The 17,912-nt window shown below is 40.3% G+C and overlaps 2 protein-coding genes across 5 annotated transcripts in view; one reads left to right on the top strand and one right to left on the bottom strand.

Moving 5' to 3' along the window:
- LOC113106222 (neural-cadherin) overlaps positions 1-8,605 on the top strand; it is a 300,806-nt gene extending 292,201 nt beyond the window's left edge. For 2 of the 3 annotated variants that reach the window (XM_026267913.1, XM_026267914.1), the window contains 2 exons: positions 4,823-4,977; positions 6,032-8,604. In XM_026267913.1, the coding sequence (XP_026123698.1) occupies positions 4,823-4,977; positions 6,032-6,577 (701 nt within the window). In that variant the 3' untranslated portion in view covers positions 6,578-8,604. Of the gene's footprint in view, positions 1-4,822; positions 4,978-6,031 lie in introns of all 3 variants that reach the window. The other variant, XM_026267912.1, reaches the window with a different exon arrangement.
- Positions 8,606-12,670: 4,065 nt separating this feature from the next.
- The window catches only part of dpy19l3 (dpy-19 like C-mannosyltransferase 3), a 54,257-nt gene continuing 49,015 nt past the window's right edge, over positions 12,671-17,912 (bottom strand). For both annotated transcript variants that reach the window (XM_026267911.1, XM_026267910.1), the window contains 2 exons: positions 16,840-16,998; positions 12,671-13,587 (listed from right to left, as the gene is read on the bottom strand). In XM_026267911.1, the coding sequence (XP_026123696.1) occupies positions 13,399-13,587; positions 16,840-16,998 (348 nt within the window). In that variant the 3' untranslated portion in view covers positions 12,671-13,398. The remainder of the gene's footprint in view (positions 13,588-16,839; positions 16,999-17,912) is intronic.

Here is a 17,912-nt window from a genome sequence, read left to right as displayed (position 1 = left end):
GTACCCCATCTCCATTTTCCATGCATTTTAGTGATATCTGCTCAGAGATTAAAAAATATGCCCCATAAGACTTTTTATCAGGACTCTTGGATCTTTCTCATTCAACTAAACCAAGCCAACATCCTCATTTTCCTAATCATTAACCTTTGAACATTTAATGTCACAATGTGTTCTAAAGCTTACACAAAGTTTCTAGAATTTGTATAGTTGTCATTTTGGTACAAAACCAGTTTAAGGAGAGCATGGTAATCATACTAGCATGTGATTTCTTTGAAATGTTGCATTATTTCAGTTTCGAATAAATCATTTTTGAGAAAATGCATATAGACGTATTACATGCATGTCACATGCATTCAGATCAAGCATCTGAACGCTATACAGATATACAGTTAGACTATAAAGGAAGAGTTGTAGTATTTTTTCAAAGTAAATGAGAATTAGATCTCATTTGTTTTTTTAACCACAGTTTGAAGAAAAGTCATAATGTGAGCCATTTTTTTTTATTAGCCACCTAATGTATACAGTTGTCATGTTTTGATGTAAGAAAAGTGGCATGTCTTAAAATACTGAGCGCAATTTATTAACCTGAATTACATCAGTTACTTATAGTAAATTGATTGTTATGACTTAGATTTTATTATTATTATTATTATTACAGTCCAGTGTCCAAGTTTAACTAACAAATTCATCTTTGATTTGACTTGCTGTGCAGAGACTTGTGGTTCCGAGTTATAAATGAAACAAACTACAATTTACAAAGATGAACCATTTAAAATGCTGTTGAGCAACATCTTGTGCTTTTCAAACCTAGCGAAAATGAAGAAAACATTACCCCCACCCAATATTTAACCATTGACTGAAATTTAATAAAGTTATCAAACACTAAATTCTAAATTAAATATAGATGAACACTTAATGCTAATAAAGGTATTGATTTCCATTTTTTTTTCTTTTAATAACATACATCACAGAAGCTGGGTTTTTATGTTATTCAGTTGCTATTACATAAAGAGCTGCTGCTGCCAAATGTGACGTTGATCTGACATGCATGCTCGTCGTTTTATTTTTCTGTGCTTCAATATCAAATGATAGCACACCCCACCATATTTGTGTGTGCAATTAAAAAGCACGCGCTTTGAGAACAGTATAACAGCTGACAGAACCAGAAAACTCATTATTACTGACATACTGTATGGCCTGAAATATCTCATCTAGCCGCAGTTCACTGTTGTTCTACTGAAGCTCCCATATCACCTGTACCATTTCTGTGCTTGTTTGACTAGCGCTTGGGCGAAGTGGTGAGTACATCTTAAGAGTGCATCTTCTCCTGCTTGATTTGGTCATAAAGATGCTCCTGCATCTAAAGAGAGCATTAGCCCCGTCCCTGTATCAACTGTATTATTTTTTTTTTTTTTTTGTATCCTATACCTAAATATATTTATTCCTTCATTAACATGCTAATTATGACAGCACCAATTTCATATGTTCATTAAGATATTATTTATTACTTTTATTAAGATTTTTATCTGGTGACTCTTGGCTTGTCAATATGTTTAGTTGAGTTCAAGTTTTTCTGTCATTGTGAGGACAGCTGGTCCATAATGTAGGCAAATCTAGACCGACTCAAAGTCAAGTCAGTGCAAACATGCTGGATATTTTTATTTGATCTTCTGTTGAGGCTTCAGGGCATTTAAACCAAGTAGTGGTGAGCTTCAAAACTCTGTGCATGAGTGCGAGTGTGTGTGTTGATGTGGAAGAGGGAAATTGAATAGTATATGATAGTATGCAACCTTTATTATTGTTATTATTATTATTATTATTATTTGAGCAACGCACTGAACCCAAGCTGCTCCCCAGGTGCCGCAGCAAAAAAATGGCTACCCACTGCTCCATGTGTGTGTTCACAGCTGTGTGTGTTCAATTTGGATGGGATAAATGCAGAACACTAATTCCGAGTATGGGTCACCATACTTGGCCACGTCACATCATTTTCACTTTCACATGGTTCTACACATTTCAGATCCCATTCTGGATATTCTTTAGCTGGATTGCATTTTTCAATTGCATTCAATTTTGTCTCAGATGTGTCTCCCAAACATTGATAGGATATTGTTTATTAAATGAGGAAACCAGATATTGAGACTTTAAGTGTTACACTGCTTTTCTATTTTTACGGATGTATAAAAATAGAGCATGACGAACATTACCAATCCACTTTGTCAAAGTGGCGTATAGTTATTATATGTAGCACCATCTTTGTATTACAAATTACCTGTATGCAGATTATCTAATGCGGTTAGAATTTGTAATCTGAGAGAACAGAAACATAAGAAAGAGAGTAGGAGTAAAGTTTTCATATGTGGTCTGAGCGACTGACTGCAATTACATCTGGGCAAAACTCTTGAGGTTTGAGTGACTGGATAGTTATCTGATTAGTTAACAAATTGTGGTAAATATAGTATGTGGAAAAAATGGTTAAAATTTTGGGGAAGCCATGAAAATGAGAACAGAGAGATGAACAATGTAAAATCTTGTCTATAGAGCATCGGGTAACTCATTTTCAGTTTCCTGATTTATCTTTTCTTCTGATTGTCTTTACTGCCTTCTCATCCTTTGTGATTTTCTGTATTGTAAAGGAAATTCAGTGCTGCTTGTGGAGAATGTCAATGCTATTAAATTAATAATCATATATATATATATATATATATATATATATATATATATATATATATATATATATATATATATATATATATATATATATATATATAAATGGATGAACAATGTGTTTCATTTAATAAAACCGAATGCTTTGCCCAGGCATTGATTTACTGTTTTCCTTGAGAAACACAATAAATTTAATGACCATGAGGAATCATCATTAACATGTTCTGTTCAAGTGTTTATCAGAAACCTTGATATATATTTAAACCGCTCTTTTCAGACTTTGCTATCTATGAAGTGCTTGAAGAGAAAAACATTTCTCCACTGGCTAAAGGTCTGTTATCTTTAGAATTTCAGAGTTTCACATTGAGGCACGAGTTCATTCCATAGCAGAAACAGAAGAGGCGCCTGAATGTCTTTCTATATTGCAGTGTTTATCATCTCTGCTGTGGAGATTAGGATGCTGGGCTGGTCTCGGGCGTCCTGAGAGAGGTCTGAAGGGTCAGATTGGAGGGTCATGTGATCGATGAAGCAGGCAGAGAGGAGACAGAAGGCTTGTCTGGAATCAGATGAAGAAGCCTCTCACTCAATAGCAACCACACAAGATGCATTCAAAAAAATTACTGTGAAAAGTTAGACTGTTGGAGAGAGAAATCGTGTGAGAGGGAGGAAACCAGATTTTAGGTCATTTTTAAGGCATATTAATGAAGATGACCATTTTTAGACAGAAATGGCAATTAAATGAATTCACATTTGGCAATGAATAAGGAATAAAATTATATAAATTTCAGCCTTTTTTCTCATACAGTGGCTGGACAGTCTGACAGTTTAATAATGGTCTTGCAAGACTTTTAAAATTGTAAGTGTGAAACATTTTTCAGTGTCATTTTTTACACAGGTTCTGTATATCACACATATGCCACAGTTGTCTGAAGCCATTTTTTTTTTGCACAAATGATCTCAGTTGGATAGACACACTCCGTATGGCTTGCTGAACATCTTGTCATCATCTTCTACAAAGCTTGACAAAACTATGCTACAACACATGCCATATGTCAGAACAGAAACGGTCTTCCTTCATCAAGACTTATTTTTCTGTTTGCAAATGAGACATTTCACCAACAGCATGCATTTGATTACGGAGACTCTCCAACCTCACAATTGAAATCTTAAGCTCAGTTCATTGCACTGATTGGAGGACAAAACTGAACTTAAAACGGCTTTTCATTTCAAGCATCTTCCTTAGGTGATGACACGGTGTGACGAATCTTTAAAAAGAGCACATATATGTTGTGCAGTTGTGTGTGGCGTAGTTACTGGCAAGGATTGAGATTGTGGGGTGTCAGATTGTGTTTTTTAGTCTGTTAAGAGTCATCGGTGTGGAATTGTGCTGCGAGGCTTTCAGTTAAGTGCACAGATCCTTTAGATTAATCCAAAAGCAGTTATCAAGTTCTCTGACAAGGCCATTATGAGACCTTCTCACAGAAATAGTGCTTTTCTCAGCCTCTTTATGGTCCCTTCACCACATGTCAGGTTCACACGTCTTGCTGACTTGAAAGTCTAAAACTGGAATTATTCACGAGGTCAACCTTAAAAAAAGGTTGCAATAGACACATATTACCCCTGCTGAGGTAATGAAGTGGAAGCAATAGAAGGAAGGGAAAGAGAAAATCTCAAAAGATCTGAAGATAGAAAGAGATGAAACCACAAAAGGCAAGCATACAAAAGAAAGAGGTAAATGGAGAAGAGATCTGAATCGAAAAGAGAGAGACGGAGAGAATAGAGTGTTGGCAGATTGAAGTGTACTGGGCATTCGATAGCAAGATAATATACTCTAAAGGTCAGAGTGGTGCCAAGCAGGATTGATTCAGCGAGCTATACTTGACACAAGCCTCAGCGCTCACTGAAATAATCTGTCTGTGGCAAATCAAGGCCATGTCTACAAAGTCATCATGCTGACATCAAGCCACCTTAGTGCCAGGAAAGCACAACCTGCGGGACACTTCAGGCAATGTGCTTTCACAGGCCGGCTCGCCTAAAAGTAGGTTCAACCTGATTTTGGAAAAGGGTCAGCGTTTCCTGCAGATTATAATAGGCTGAAGTGATCCTTGTTCAGAACAATCAAGGTAATTCTCCACCACTTTCTGTTTCCTCGCAGTGCTGCTGTTGGGGATTTTCCTGTACACACGCTGGAGGAGCTATAAGGGGCTGAAGGAGGGTGTATATAACGTCTCTGCGCACCATGACGGATGGGAGGACATTCGAGAGAACGTGCTCAACTACGACGAGGAGGGCGGTGGGGAGGAGGATCAGGTGAGTTCATGACTTCTGTTTCAAAATTGATTTCAGATCACAGGTCAGAGAATCCAACATCTGCTTCGGACACACGAGGACAAGCAAGTGCTCAAAGTTACTGTGACAACTTGTACAGGCTGTCATGCATCCCCGTCGAAGCGAGGCACCCTTGTCAGTTTGTCTCTATGACAACCTCTAAAATGTAAAAAAATACACTCTGATACCGATGACAAGTGGCTTCGATGAGCGCAGAGAGAGTGCGACAACTCGATTTTTCAGAATGTGGCTTTTATTTAAAGAAGCCCAGCGAACAAGAGGTTTGGGGTGTTTGATATAACCGCCCGCTTCTCTGATCTTTCTGAAGTATGTGGGTGTAGATAAGTTGCAGGATCTTTTATTCTCATATCTGCCATGTATAAAATCCTGTTACATGATTATCAGATGCATAGTGGTGCTCTGACACTCTCCATCTGATGAGGTTTCACACATCTTCCTCATCATGTAATCAATTACGCCCACACCCGTGTCACCCACACCTCCCTCTCAGTCTCTCTTTCTCCTCTTCCTCTTCGTCTATTTTTTTCCTCAAGGGCCATTATATGTTTTTCTTCCTCCCCCAAGAGCTGCACCGCTAAATAACATGAGGAATCATCGTCGGTGGAATGGGATTAATGCTGACTCTCAATGGGAGAAGGGGACTGGTATCTTGTTTTGTTGCGTTGACTGAGTGTGTAATGCCGGGCTATGCTCTTCACTGCGTCTGTCAGGATTCTTCCTCTCAGGTGCAGGAAGATGCACACAAAGGTGTTAATCAGAATGCAGCATTAGCAGCTTGAATCCGGATTAATGCCATTAACAGTTTGGGGGATAATAAATTATATGATGAAGGAGTACAGACAAGCAGCTTATTTCGTCAGTGAGTTCGGTCTTATTAGATGTAGCAGTTTTTGTGGCAGACGTTGTTGTTATTACACCAGTTCCTAAACATAATGGCATGTTATATAATGCTCATGATCTTGTTATTTGTCGGGGCTTTATGCATTTAATTTACCTCTCTCTCACTCCCCATCAGAATGCCTATGATATGGCAGAGCTCCAGAAGTCCCTGCAGCCCAGCCCAGCCCAGTCGGTGCAGTACAGCCGGTCGCGAGCCATCCATCACCACCCTCCCTCCCAGCAGCAACAACAACATTTTTACCAGCCTGACCCCAGCTCTAGAGCAGGCACGACCACCACCACCTCCTCCATCTCCTCGGGAACAGCCACCATCCGTAGGGACGTACCCCCCTGCCGCTCTCCGGCTCAAGGCCAGACTGCAAATCCCAGCCGAGCAGCCCAGCTGGCCCGCAAGAGCTTGTCATTCTCCAGCCAGGACCTGGCCCGCTACCTGTGTGAAATTATCCGTGATGCCGACCAGCACCCGGAGACAGCACCCTTCGACTCGCTTCAGGTCTTCTCTACTGAGGGGGGTGGGTCACTGGCCGGGTCACTGAGCTCCTTCAGTTCCGCTGGGCTGGAAGAGGGAACAACGGCAGGTCACGAGTGTTTGAAAGAGTGGGGACCGCGCTTCGAGAAGCTGAAAGCACTCTATGAGCGGGCCGAGGGCAGCGACCTCTAAGGAACTGCCAGGAAGGGTTCCTGCAGCATGAGGAGAGGAGGGAGACCACTAAAGACTTGTCTAAAAACCAGAGGGATTTTTCTTACGCCGAAAACTCCTACGCTTTGGCTTTCTCTGGATGCATTACTTCATGCGAGACACTCCCTCTGCCTATGGAGGTGGGTGGCATTTGAGACTCTCAGTGAACTGCAAATGGGATGTGCTAATCCAGGGCACAGCAAGTTGTGGTCATGACAGATTTTAAGCCCTGAACGGGTATCTTTATTAAAGTGACTTGCAGATGACAATGATTTTAGTGGAACCATTTGTTGTCTTTGTGACCATCATTGGCAGAGCGCTTTGGACGTGTTCTATATGTCTGTTTGGTCTATATGTTCTTAAATAAAAGAAAGATGGGAAGAAAAATAAACTGCCGTGCTCAGATGCGACTAGGAAGGGGTTTGTCCTTCTTGGGCCGCACTCTGAAATCAGTTCGCCACTTGTTCTGTCAGGGTGGCCACTTGTGTTCATCAATCATAACTTCATACTTGGATACTGTTGATATTTTTTTTTCTATTTGCTCAGCCCTCCGCTTAGATTCTGTTCACTCAGATGTGAGGATGAAAGAGGCAGTCTGCAGGAAAAAAGACCAATAAAAACTGAAGATGTTTGAAAAACCATGAGTAAAATGAAACAGAAAGCAGCCTTATTGTTTGGCATTTTAGGAGACATTCCTTGGGAATACAAATTGTGCCCCCTTTTTTCTAGCCAAAAAGGAACGAAGGAACGGCTGGAATACAAATGTGGTTGAGGGACAAGGTTGAGTGGCTGGCATGAGATGGAAGTTTTCTGTAGCTGAAAACTATCAAAAACTCTCTTGGCTCTCACGCTTTGCTGAGCGGTAGCAATCAGAGTCTGCCAAACTAAAGGATAGCCATTAAGACAAATGAACGAATGAGAGAGTTGTTCCATGCGATCAACACAAACGTGATATCAAGCTCTGCTGGAAAAGCTTTCAGCACTGGAGTGAGCTTACAGTCTAGTTTGCTTCCTACCGAGAGTATTGTATTATTAACCAAACCAGCTTACCCGTCTGTATCGTCATTTCCTGTTCTACTATAAATAACCCCTTGTATCCCATCACATTATTCGGCACTGCAGTGAAAGAAATGGGCCTCGGTACCAGGTGCATTCAGGTAGTCGGTGGCCAGTGGTTTCAGACCCTGAATAACTCCCATGTAACATGTTTAATGGGCTTGTGAACGCATGTGGTGAGGCTGCATGGGTTGAAGAAAAAGTGTGTGCAAAAGAAATAACTAAAAGTCTCCCCCCGTGAGCCCTCTAATGCCAACCTTGTATTTTATGCATTTTAAGGCAATGTTTTTTTGCCCTCCTTTTATCATTTCTGTTATTTATTTATTTATATATTTTTCCGGAGAATGCAGTATGTGGAGCATGACAGGCTTGCTGAGGAGAGTGGAGCGAGTAGGAGTGTGTTAAAAGACATCAGAGTGCTAATCCTAATGTGAACTGATCGCTCACTGTCATGCTGTGAACCAAAGGATCATGGGAGTTGGAAAACTCGATGGAGAAGTCGTCACTCTTATTACGGATCTCAAAAAGTGCCAATATTTCCAAAGGCAGCAACAAGAGGTTTTCAAGTCGAAGCTAAGAAATATAGTTGGAAGTGCAATGCTTGCTATTTCATAGAGTTAAAAAGAGGCCAACGGGATTGCCGTTTGGAGTCATCCTCGTAAGGGGATTGGGGAGAATCCAGTGCGAGGTGAGAGTATTCATGAATGAAGCATGGGCTCTGTCTTTGAATTACAGAAATCCTTATCTTACAAAACCAATTCCTCTGCAATTTTGAACCAAGGCCACCTGTTTATTTGTGTGGTAAATATATACAGTACTCTATTTTGTGAAACAATGTTTTTACCTCATTTGTGCATATCAAAACAAAGTAATTGCTTTTTAAAAATATATATAAAGGGATCTAATTCTGTTTAAAGCTTGTTTTTTCATGTATTATTTAATCCTTCTTTAAATTGGTAAAAGTATCTTGACATTTTGTATTTGCATCCTTTAAAATCGTTTTTTCTTTCTCAATAAATGGAGTTCTTCTGTTACGCCTTCAATTATACTTGAATACCACTGTTAAATACTGCAACATTCAATTGAAACAGCAGGGCTTTAAGTCTCTTGATGAATAAGTGGCCTATTTTATGTGGAAACGGAGCTGTAATTAATTTGAGATAATGCAGAACATGAAATGAGAGTGGCCTAAAATCTCTGACCTGTATTTATCAAAATGCCTTTGTGATTTGACTTCAAATGACAGAAGTCCTTTTGTAGTAACAGCTCTGCAGCATCCACCATAGAAATCTGCTTTAATACAAAAATGGAAATGGACACTGAACATCCAAAAACAAATCAACACTTTTGACACAAATGGGAACAATCCATCTGCGTGAAATACCACAGTAACAATCTAGTGCAATGAACCATACCAAAGAACTCTTAAAGTTAAACAATGTCAGCATATGAAATCAAAGCACACAGCTCTATAAAGATCATCGCCTGAGGAACAATGTGTTGTGACAGATGATATGTAAAGCAAAGGTTTAAATGAAAGTTGTCTGAGAGGTAAGATAACAACAACTGATTCACCATATTATAATACAATCACAGAATGTCACAGAGGAGCCCTCATGCAACAAACCAAATTTGCAGAAAAGAAACAGCATTTTATCTTTAAACACTTTAAAGTTATTCAAAAAGGTTTTTTACCAATATCCTGGGGAGGAAAAAAACAGCAGCAAAGATTGAAGGTAGGTAAATTTTGGTATCACTTGAGAACACACATTTGAAGGTCTTATGAATGCACGAGTCGTTATCTACAAGTTATCATTTAGCTTATCCCAAAATGGAAAGGAAAATTATGTAATTAATAACTCGCCTTTATGTAGTTCCAAACCAGTAAGACCTCCATTTATCTACGGAACACAGTTTAAGATATTTTAGATTTAAGTCTGAGAGCTCTCAGTCCCTCCATTATAACTGTGTGTGCGGTATACTGTCCATGTCCAGAAAGGTAAGAAAAAAATAAAGTAGTCCATGTGACATCAGAGGGTCAGTTAGAATATTTTGAAGCATCGAAAATAAATTTTGGTCTAAAAATAGCAAAAACTACGATTTTATTCAGCATTGTCTTCTCTTTCGTGTCTGTTGTGAGAGAGTTCAAAACAAAGCAGTTTGTCATATCCGGTTCGCGAACAAATCATTCGATGTAACCGGATCTTTTTGAACTATTTCACCAAATCGAACTTGATCGCGTATCCAATACGCATTAATCCACAAAGGACTTAAGCTGTTAAAGGCCGTGTTGCAAGGTTAATTTTTTTTACAAAATTTGTGCAATTTGCTTGTTGGTAATAAACATTTAAACTGTTATCCATTGTATTTTATGTTGTTGGGTATCACAAAACGGAATATAATACGAAAAAGTAGGTACAGGTACTATCTTACAGCGGTCTCCTTTCCCCCACAATGCATTGCATCACGTCACGTTGGGGAGAGAATTTACCAAAGCCCGCCTTGAGAGCATTGAGAGTGACTAGAGAGACGAGAGTATTCATATAGCGCAGATTATAGAGAAATAGATAAATACATAGATATGTATATATATAGATAGATAGACTACATATATAGATAGATAGACAGAAAGATAGATAGATATATATCGACCAACAGCGACCCAAACGCACTCACTTCCCTACAGCACAAGCTTTTCAGCGCAGTTTCCATGGGACAGTACCGCCCACACAAGCACCTGCCAAACACAGCGACAGACACGCGGCTACGTTTGCAACATCATTTTCACCGGAGGAAGAGATAAACGCTTAGAAACGTCCATATAGCTAGCATGATGCCTTCTATTTCTATATGACAAAGACAAAAGTTTACCAGTTCTATGACACTATGACAAAGGTTACCGGTACTTATCTGAACTAACGTCACGATCACTGCCACTAGATATAAAGAAAACGTAGATTTTTTTTACTCGGTGCTACTCAATGACAGTAAAAAATAAATAAAATAAAATATATATATATGTGTGTGTGTGTGTGTTGTTATTGTGCACTGCTGCTCGTAGACTAGCTCCAGTGCTCATTGCTGCGATGCTAAATGATAGCAACTCACCAGGGCACTTCACCAACTCTCCACTCATTCTCCTAGGACCATGCATTTAATTAGCTTTGACAGACATCAGTTCTTGGCAATTCCTCATTTGCCCTCTTACGGCTGGCTCGATCGAAATTACACGGCTGTGGGCCATCATACATGTTGGCTCTTTCCACCTTTTCCTCATCCCAGTCAGTCGCTATAGTTATGATGCTGCGCTCCAGGCAGGTTTTTGAGCTCGTAATCACGATTTCATACCACTACTAACGACTTTGTACCGTCCCAGGCAAGTTACGCCAAACTTTCTGAGCGCAAGGAATTGTTTGGAAAAACACTGGTTACAGGTTGCCTGGAATGCGGCATCAAACTAGGCTGATGCTATACCTTTCCTCGACTTCTCCCCAACGTGACGTCGAGTTGTGTAAAAAAAAAAAAAAAACGTTAATACCAAAAACTTAGGTCTTTAAGAATTTTAAAAATTATATACATATCTTGAATGATTTATGTACCCATTAATCAAAAGTGGTGGTTAACCTGCAACATGGCCTTTAATTTTTTTAATGTGGCTGACACTCCCCCTGAGTTCAAACAAACCAATATCCTGGAGTAATTCATGTACTCAAACAGTATACTGACTGAACTGCTGTGAAGAGAGGACTGAAGTTGAACAGAACACCGAGCAGAGCCAGATAATGACTCGTTCAAGAGTCAAGAACCGTTTCTGTCAGAGTCAGACGTGTCCGATTCGAGAACCGCGGATCTGATGATACTGCGCAATGAGTGCATGATTCAGCGTGAAGAACCGACACACAGAGCGTCTGAACCGAATTGATTCTTTTGGTGATTGATTCTGAACTGATTCTGTGCTAATGTCATGAGCCCATTGAACCGAAGGCTTGTAATCATCGCCAATGACGCCTTTACGTCGAGCGCAAAAGAACAGGTGAACCGTTTTCTTCAACCGATTTATTGAATCGAACTGTCCGAGAGTAATGTGATCCGAAAACCGATGCAACCGGTTGAATCGTGAACGAGTCATTATCTGGCTCGGCTCGGTGTTCATCTTTCACATCAGTTCAGTCAGTGTACTGTCTGAGTACATGAATTACTCCGGGATATTGGTTTGTTTCAACTCAGAGGGAGTGTCAGCCAAATTAAAAAAAGTTAACAGCTCAAGTCATTTGTGGATTAATGCGTGTTGGAGACGCGAACCGTTTAACACGATTCAGTTCGATTTGGTGAACTGGTTCAAAAAGATCCGGTTACATCGAATGATTCGTTCGCGAACCGGATATGACAGACTGCTTTGTTTTGAACTCTTTCAAGAGAAGACAATGCTGAATAAAGTCGAATGTTTTGCTATTTTTAGACCAAAATATATTTCCGATGCTTCAAAATATTCTAACTGACCCTCCGATGTCACATGGACTACTTTGATGATGTCTTTCTTACCTTTCTGGACATGGACACTATATCTTACAAACAGCTTCAATGGAGTGACTGAGAGCTCTCGGACTAAATCTAAAATATCTTAAACTGTGTTCCGAAGATAAATGGAGGTCTTACTGGTTTGGAACGACATGAGGGTGAGTTTTTAATGACAATTTTCATTTTTGGGCGAACAAACGTTTTAAGATGAAAAATAAGCATCATAGCATTGTTGACCATTCAATATTTTTTAACTATGTTTTAAAAAGACTCAAACTGAATATTTCAACCGAACTACAAATTCACAATTCAGGATTAAGGAAATGTGATGGGATATGTCTAACCTTTAAGATCACTTCAGCTGTTCATCCTAAAACATTCTAAATTGTATGTCTGATTTACAATGTCAAATGTCTAAAGCCTTTTAAACCATATATTGTGTCAGTGATGGCCTCCTACTTACACAACTAATGCAAATAACGTATAGAGTGGAGTCCAAAAGAACAACAAAAAAAGTTTTATTTGAAACATAATTCATTTCTAGATCAAAGTAAATTTTGTGACATTTATTCTTAGGAGCATTTATGCCCAATTCCATAAATTTCTTTATGCCCATGAGCAAGACTGTTCTTCAGAGTATATATACATATATTTTTACACAGCCAAACAGCATGATGTAGTTCAAATTGACACAGTTTACCAGATTAAAGACAACACTACCACAGTCACTAATTACCCCAAACTGCTCTTGTGAGATCCAATTTCAAATCATTGATATCCATTGCTGTTTCCTCATTTGATTTTGTTGGAAGTGTGACAGTAATGAGGCTGTGAAAGCAATTGTTGCATCTTTAGTTCACATTGTGTGCAAGAGCCTAAATGTGTGTTTAGTGGAAGGGCACGTGTCGAAAGAGATGTGATGATCAGAGAGAGAGAGAGAGTGAGGGGATGCGACAGACTGTGAGAAAAAAGCTTTTCCTCCCATCTCTCCATGTTAAACTTGAGCTCCTGTTGCGGCAGACCGACTCAGAGCAGATTTACACACACAAACACGTACCAAATCATCTAGTGCGTGCTGGCTCAATCAGGCATCTCTCCAATCTCTCTCTTTCACACAGCCGAACACACACACTCACACACACCTGCTACTATCACACACTCATTGAACATTCCAGATGGGGAGTTCATTCATCCAGTGAAGGTGGGCGACTGCTGTTGAGGAATAAGCATTATAGAACGTTCTCAGCTTTGTTTTTCTTCTTGAGTTTCTTGAGTTTGTACACGTGAAATGTCTTGTTTTTGAACACTCGTGTGAAGAGGGTTAAATACGGAGGCATGTCGCTCTTCATGGCCTCACAAAAACGCGGGTGAGTTGCAGGGATGAGGTCCGGCTCGTTTTCACCTGGGCCATCCATGATCTGTAATAAAAACACAAACAAATAATTATTGAAATGGTGCTACTTTTCTATAAGCTGATATTTCTCAACAGTGAAAAATAAAGGGCATATTCTCAGATGAAGAAGAGTCTCAGAAGCCTTCTTTTAAAGTGCATTCTTTATCTTTCAAATCTTAGAGAAAGTGTGCCCTGAGGTTTTTTTAAACATTTACTTTGAGATATATTCCCAAATTAACAGAAAGGCCTTGAAATGCTGCTGTGAGATTATTTAAGCACCCAGAGATAGAAAGAACTGCCACCCATGGGAGAGATCAGAGAAATAAAAAAAAAAGAGAAAATAAATAAATAAATACAAATATCCCACACAACACATGGCTGTTTCTGGGCCATTGATATTACATATTCACTCCTTCATTGGTAGTTCTGTCTGCAATTAGCAAGCTTTAATTAAACCAGATATGTTTAATCAAGGTTAGAATAATGTATGCACACAGAACATGTTACAAGAGTGAATCTTATGCAAACTGCTGGAGGCAGACTGAGGAAAGAAATCAGGTTTCATCAAACGAGAAAGCAAGTGAGGCTCTTTTACTGGCAGCTCGAAGTCGGATAAGAGGAGCAAGTGAGGCAAACTTCTGTGAGATCTTTCAAAGGCATGGCATTCACTTCAGACACATGAATGACAACTGCTGACAAACTATTTTCAGCTGGAGCTTTTTGCCAGGATGTGGGGGAGATTTTTTATTTATTTTCTTCTTCTTTTTTTTTTTTTTTGTAGTTGACATGTGCACAGACATTACACAAAGTGCTGCAGCTTAGAACTTGGAAATTTTGCTTTTGTCAGATATTATGCACAACTGTAATCAACTACAAAAGAACAATCAAGCTACCCAAGCACAAAGACTAACTTAAGCCACATTGCACACAGGGTGAAACAGTATTTAATAACTATGATCTGTGGGTGAGTGAGAACGTCTCGGTTACGTATGGTAACCCCGTTCCCTGAAGGAGGTAACTGAGACGTCACGTCGGTGACTGACAATCTGGGATATCGCTTCGATAGACCAATCTACTTCGAGTGTAAACTAAACGAGCCAATGCACATTGGCATGCAATTATTGCATCCAGCTGTTGCTGATCACAGCATGAGTATAATAAGGCAGCATGTGCAAACATACCAGGATTTCACTGAGGAGTCGAGCCGGTGACCAGGTGGCTCAGCGGTGGTACAACAACTGTTGCGACGGGACCTGACTTCTCAGTTCCCTTCTTCAAGACATTCCCTTTCAGTCAGTCACTCTCGAATCCCTACCAAAACACCATGAGTTCTGCTCCTTCCAGTGCCCTGTGTGAGCCGCCTGCACCCCATTTGGTGTAGGCCGGGGCTCGAAAGTAGTTCCATTCACCTTTGTCAAAGCACTACCACACTGAGTGAGATTGGATAACACTGGGAAAACGTAACCGTTTCACTGGGAACAGGGACACTGCAGAAGCCCCATCCTTCCTGAAGGAGTTTTCGGAAACAAATACACACATAGCATCTGTTTAGGTGTATATGGAGAAAATGGAGGTGATTGTAACCCTCATGGAAGACAGAAGTCTGCAGGAAAACACAGACTCTAAGGCTATACCTTGGACTGTACACATATGAGTACCGCCTTCAACGGTTCTCACGGATTCATTGTGAAGGCCTGGCACCAGATGTTCCGCCACGTCCAGCTGCTGAACGTGATGGAGGATCTCATCAGGGTCTACAGTATGGACACTCTGGAGCAGTTTTAGCAAGCTGACACTAACCGGGGCCTCTCGGTGCCACTACTCATTTGAGGTGAGAACACCATTCCCCTTCTGCCGGCCTCCGTAACATAGAGCTGATCTGATGTTCTGAAGCTTTGTGTCCAGTCTACATAGCATCTTAATGCTTGGACGGGACAGAGCAAAGCCAGGGCTGGGTCTGCCTCCTCCAGGGGCAGTGCTTGCAGCTTCACCATATGGTCTTTGAAGGGAGTAGTGAGAACCTTGGGCACACAGCCAGGCTGGGGCCTCAGGATTACCTGGAAGTCAGCCGTCCTAAACTCTAGGCACAAATAGTGGACCGAAAATGCGTGCAGTTCCCCTACCCTCTTGATGGAAGCCGGTGCAAACAGGAGCAGAGTTTTCAATTAAAGAAGCTTTAGCTCAGCTGAATGCAAGGGCTCGATTGGGCCCAAGACAGTACAGAGGGGGGCCGAGAAGGATTTAACCTCCCAGCCCCTCTAAGGAACCTGATGACGAGGTCATGCTTACCCAAAGACTTCCCATTCACAGGGTCATGATATGCAGCAATAGCAGCAACCTGGACTTTGCTGCACAAAGGAAGCGCAACCGCAATCAGGCATCTCCGGGGGTCTTCTCAGTGAGAAGAACACCACTCAATGAACAGGTTCCACTTCAAGGCATAAGTGTGTCTCGTAGATGGTGCTCTCGACAAAGTGATGGTGATCGCTACCTCCAGGGGTAGGTCAACTAGAACCTCTGCGGGTGCCAAACGATGACCCGTCTCTGAGCCAGCAGATCCTTCCTCAGAGGAATCGGCCAAGGAGGGGCTGTCATGAGGAGCACTATTTTGGGGAACCAGGTCAGAGTGGGCCAATATGGCACCACTAGCAAGACTTGCTATTCATCCTGCTGGACTTTGCACTGTGTCTGTGTGAGAAGACTCACTGGGGGAAACGCATATTTGCGTAGGCTCTGTGGTCAGCTGAGTGACAATGCGTCCGAGCCGAGTGTTCCCTCGGTCAGGGAGTAGAAAAAGTGGCTCTGAATCGAAAAGCTGGTATGCATTGCACCTACTGCCTTATTATACTCACACTGTGATCGACATCTGGGTGCAATAATTGCATGCCATTGTGCATTTAGTTTACACTTGTAGTAGAATTCGTCGGTCAACGACATGACGTAGAGAGAGAGACCGACTGAAAGGGAACAAGTTGATGTGACAAAAGGAAAAATGTAAGCATTAACTTCACAGTTAAAGAAATTTTACATGAGAAATGAAAACCCCTCAGAGAGCTCAAAAGATTTCCAATATAAAAACAATCAACCAAGACCAGTGAGCTTAGCATCTAACCCAAATTATATTTGTTTATAGCCACATGAGGATTCAGTAAAGAGCAAAGTTGTTAGTTTAGCCGCTGAAAAAAGTCTCTGGTTCTTGCAGAGAAACTTTAATTTAAATGGAACGAGTGTGGTGTGTGTGTGTGGGCATGAACTGGAGATGATGTGTGTGACCCACATGTCCGTTTGCCAGGTCGAGCAGGTCCCTCAGCCTACAACCACGGCTGTGCCTGCGCTCATAGCAGATGCTGTCCTCCAGTACGATGTAGTCCGCTCCAACCGAACAGAGAACTTTATGAACCTCCTCAGCAGACTGACGTGCATAGATCTGATATACCTGCAGGGAATGAAAAGTGCAAAGATGGGAGAAAGATACATATTAGGTGCTGTAGTTTAGAGGTTAAAGACTGCAGATTCATTGTTTGTGTGGTAAAAAATGTACTGCAAGGTGCTCCAGGAAAAGGTCTCTAAATGAAGGACAACAGAAAATCAAAGTAGTTTGGAGTTTTGAATGACAAACTGTGATGAAAATATATTGACCTTTTCTTCAATGGCTAAAAATGAGAGAGAAAAAAATGTTGTGGTTTTGGGGTGAAATGTTCGGCTTTAGGAAGAGATTCAATCAAAACTAATACTTCAATATGGTAGGAATGTTTGAAGCTGCGTATCGAACTGTAAAGTACTAATCTAATCGGCGGGAAAAAGTCAGCAGACAGTTGCAGATTGTCTCAAAATGAACAACGAACTTTCAACATCTCAGAGAAAGAGCAGGCATAGAAAACTTTACCGTCTAAAATGAACATAAACAGTTGGGTATCAGTATATTGGACCTGTGCATTATTTCCTAAAGTGACAGCAATCTAAAATACCTGCTACTGTCTGTGTCCTTAATTTTACAGAAAGAATACCATTTTCTTCTTTTTTTTTTTTGGAAAAGTAATTTTATTTAATTTAAGATATCATGGAAATTAAAACTGGATATCTATTGCATGTTCAACAGATTTATTCCTAGAACCTATAATGAGTTTATCTCTTTTAATTTTAGTTCATGCTTAATGCATGAACTAAACTAACACATTTATTAAATTAATATAACTAAACAATTCGATCTTATGATATTTAGCTGGACTAAAACTAGATTAAAACTAAAACAAACCACTAAAAAGTGGTTTTAATCTAAAGACTATGACTAAAAATAAATTTACTGTCAGAATTAACACTAATTAGCATGTTTAGCAAATGCTAATTATG

The sequence above is a fragment of the Carassius auratus genome, chromosome 7 (assembly GCF_003368295.1).
Source record: "Carassius auratus strain Wakin chromosome 7, ASM336829v1, whole genome shotgun sequence".
NCBI classification, from domain to species: Eukaryota; Metazoa; Chordata; class Actinopteri; order Cypriniformes; family Cyprinidae; genus Carassius; species Carassius auratus.
Note: the sequence above shows the minus strand (reverse complement) of the source record. Positions and strands in the feature narration are given on the sequence as shown.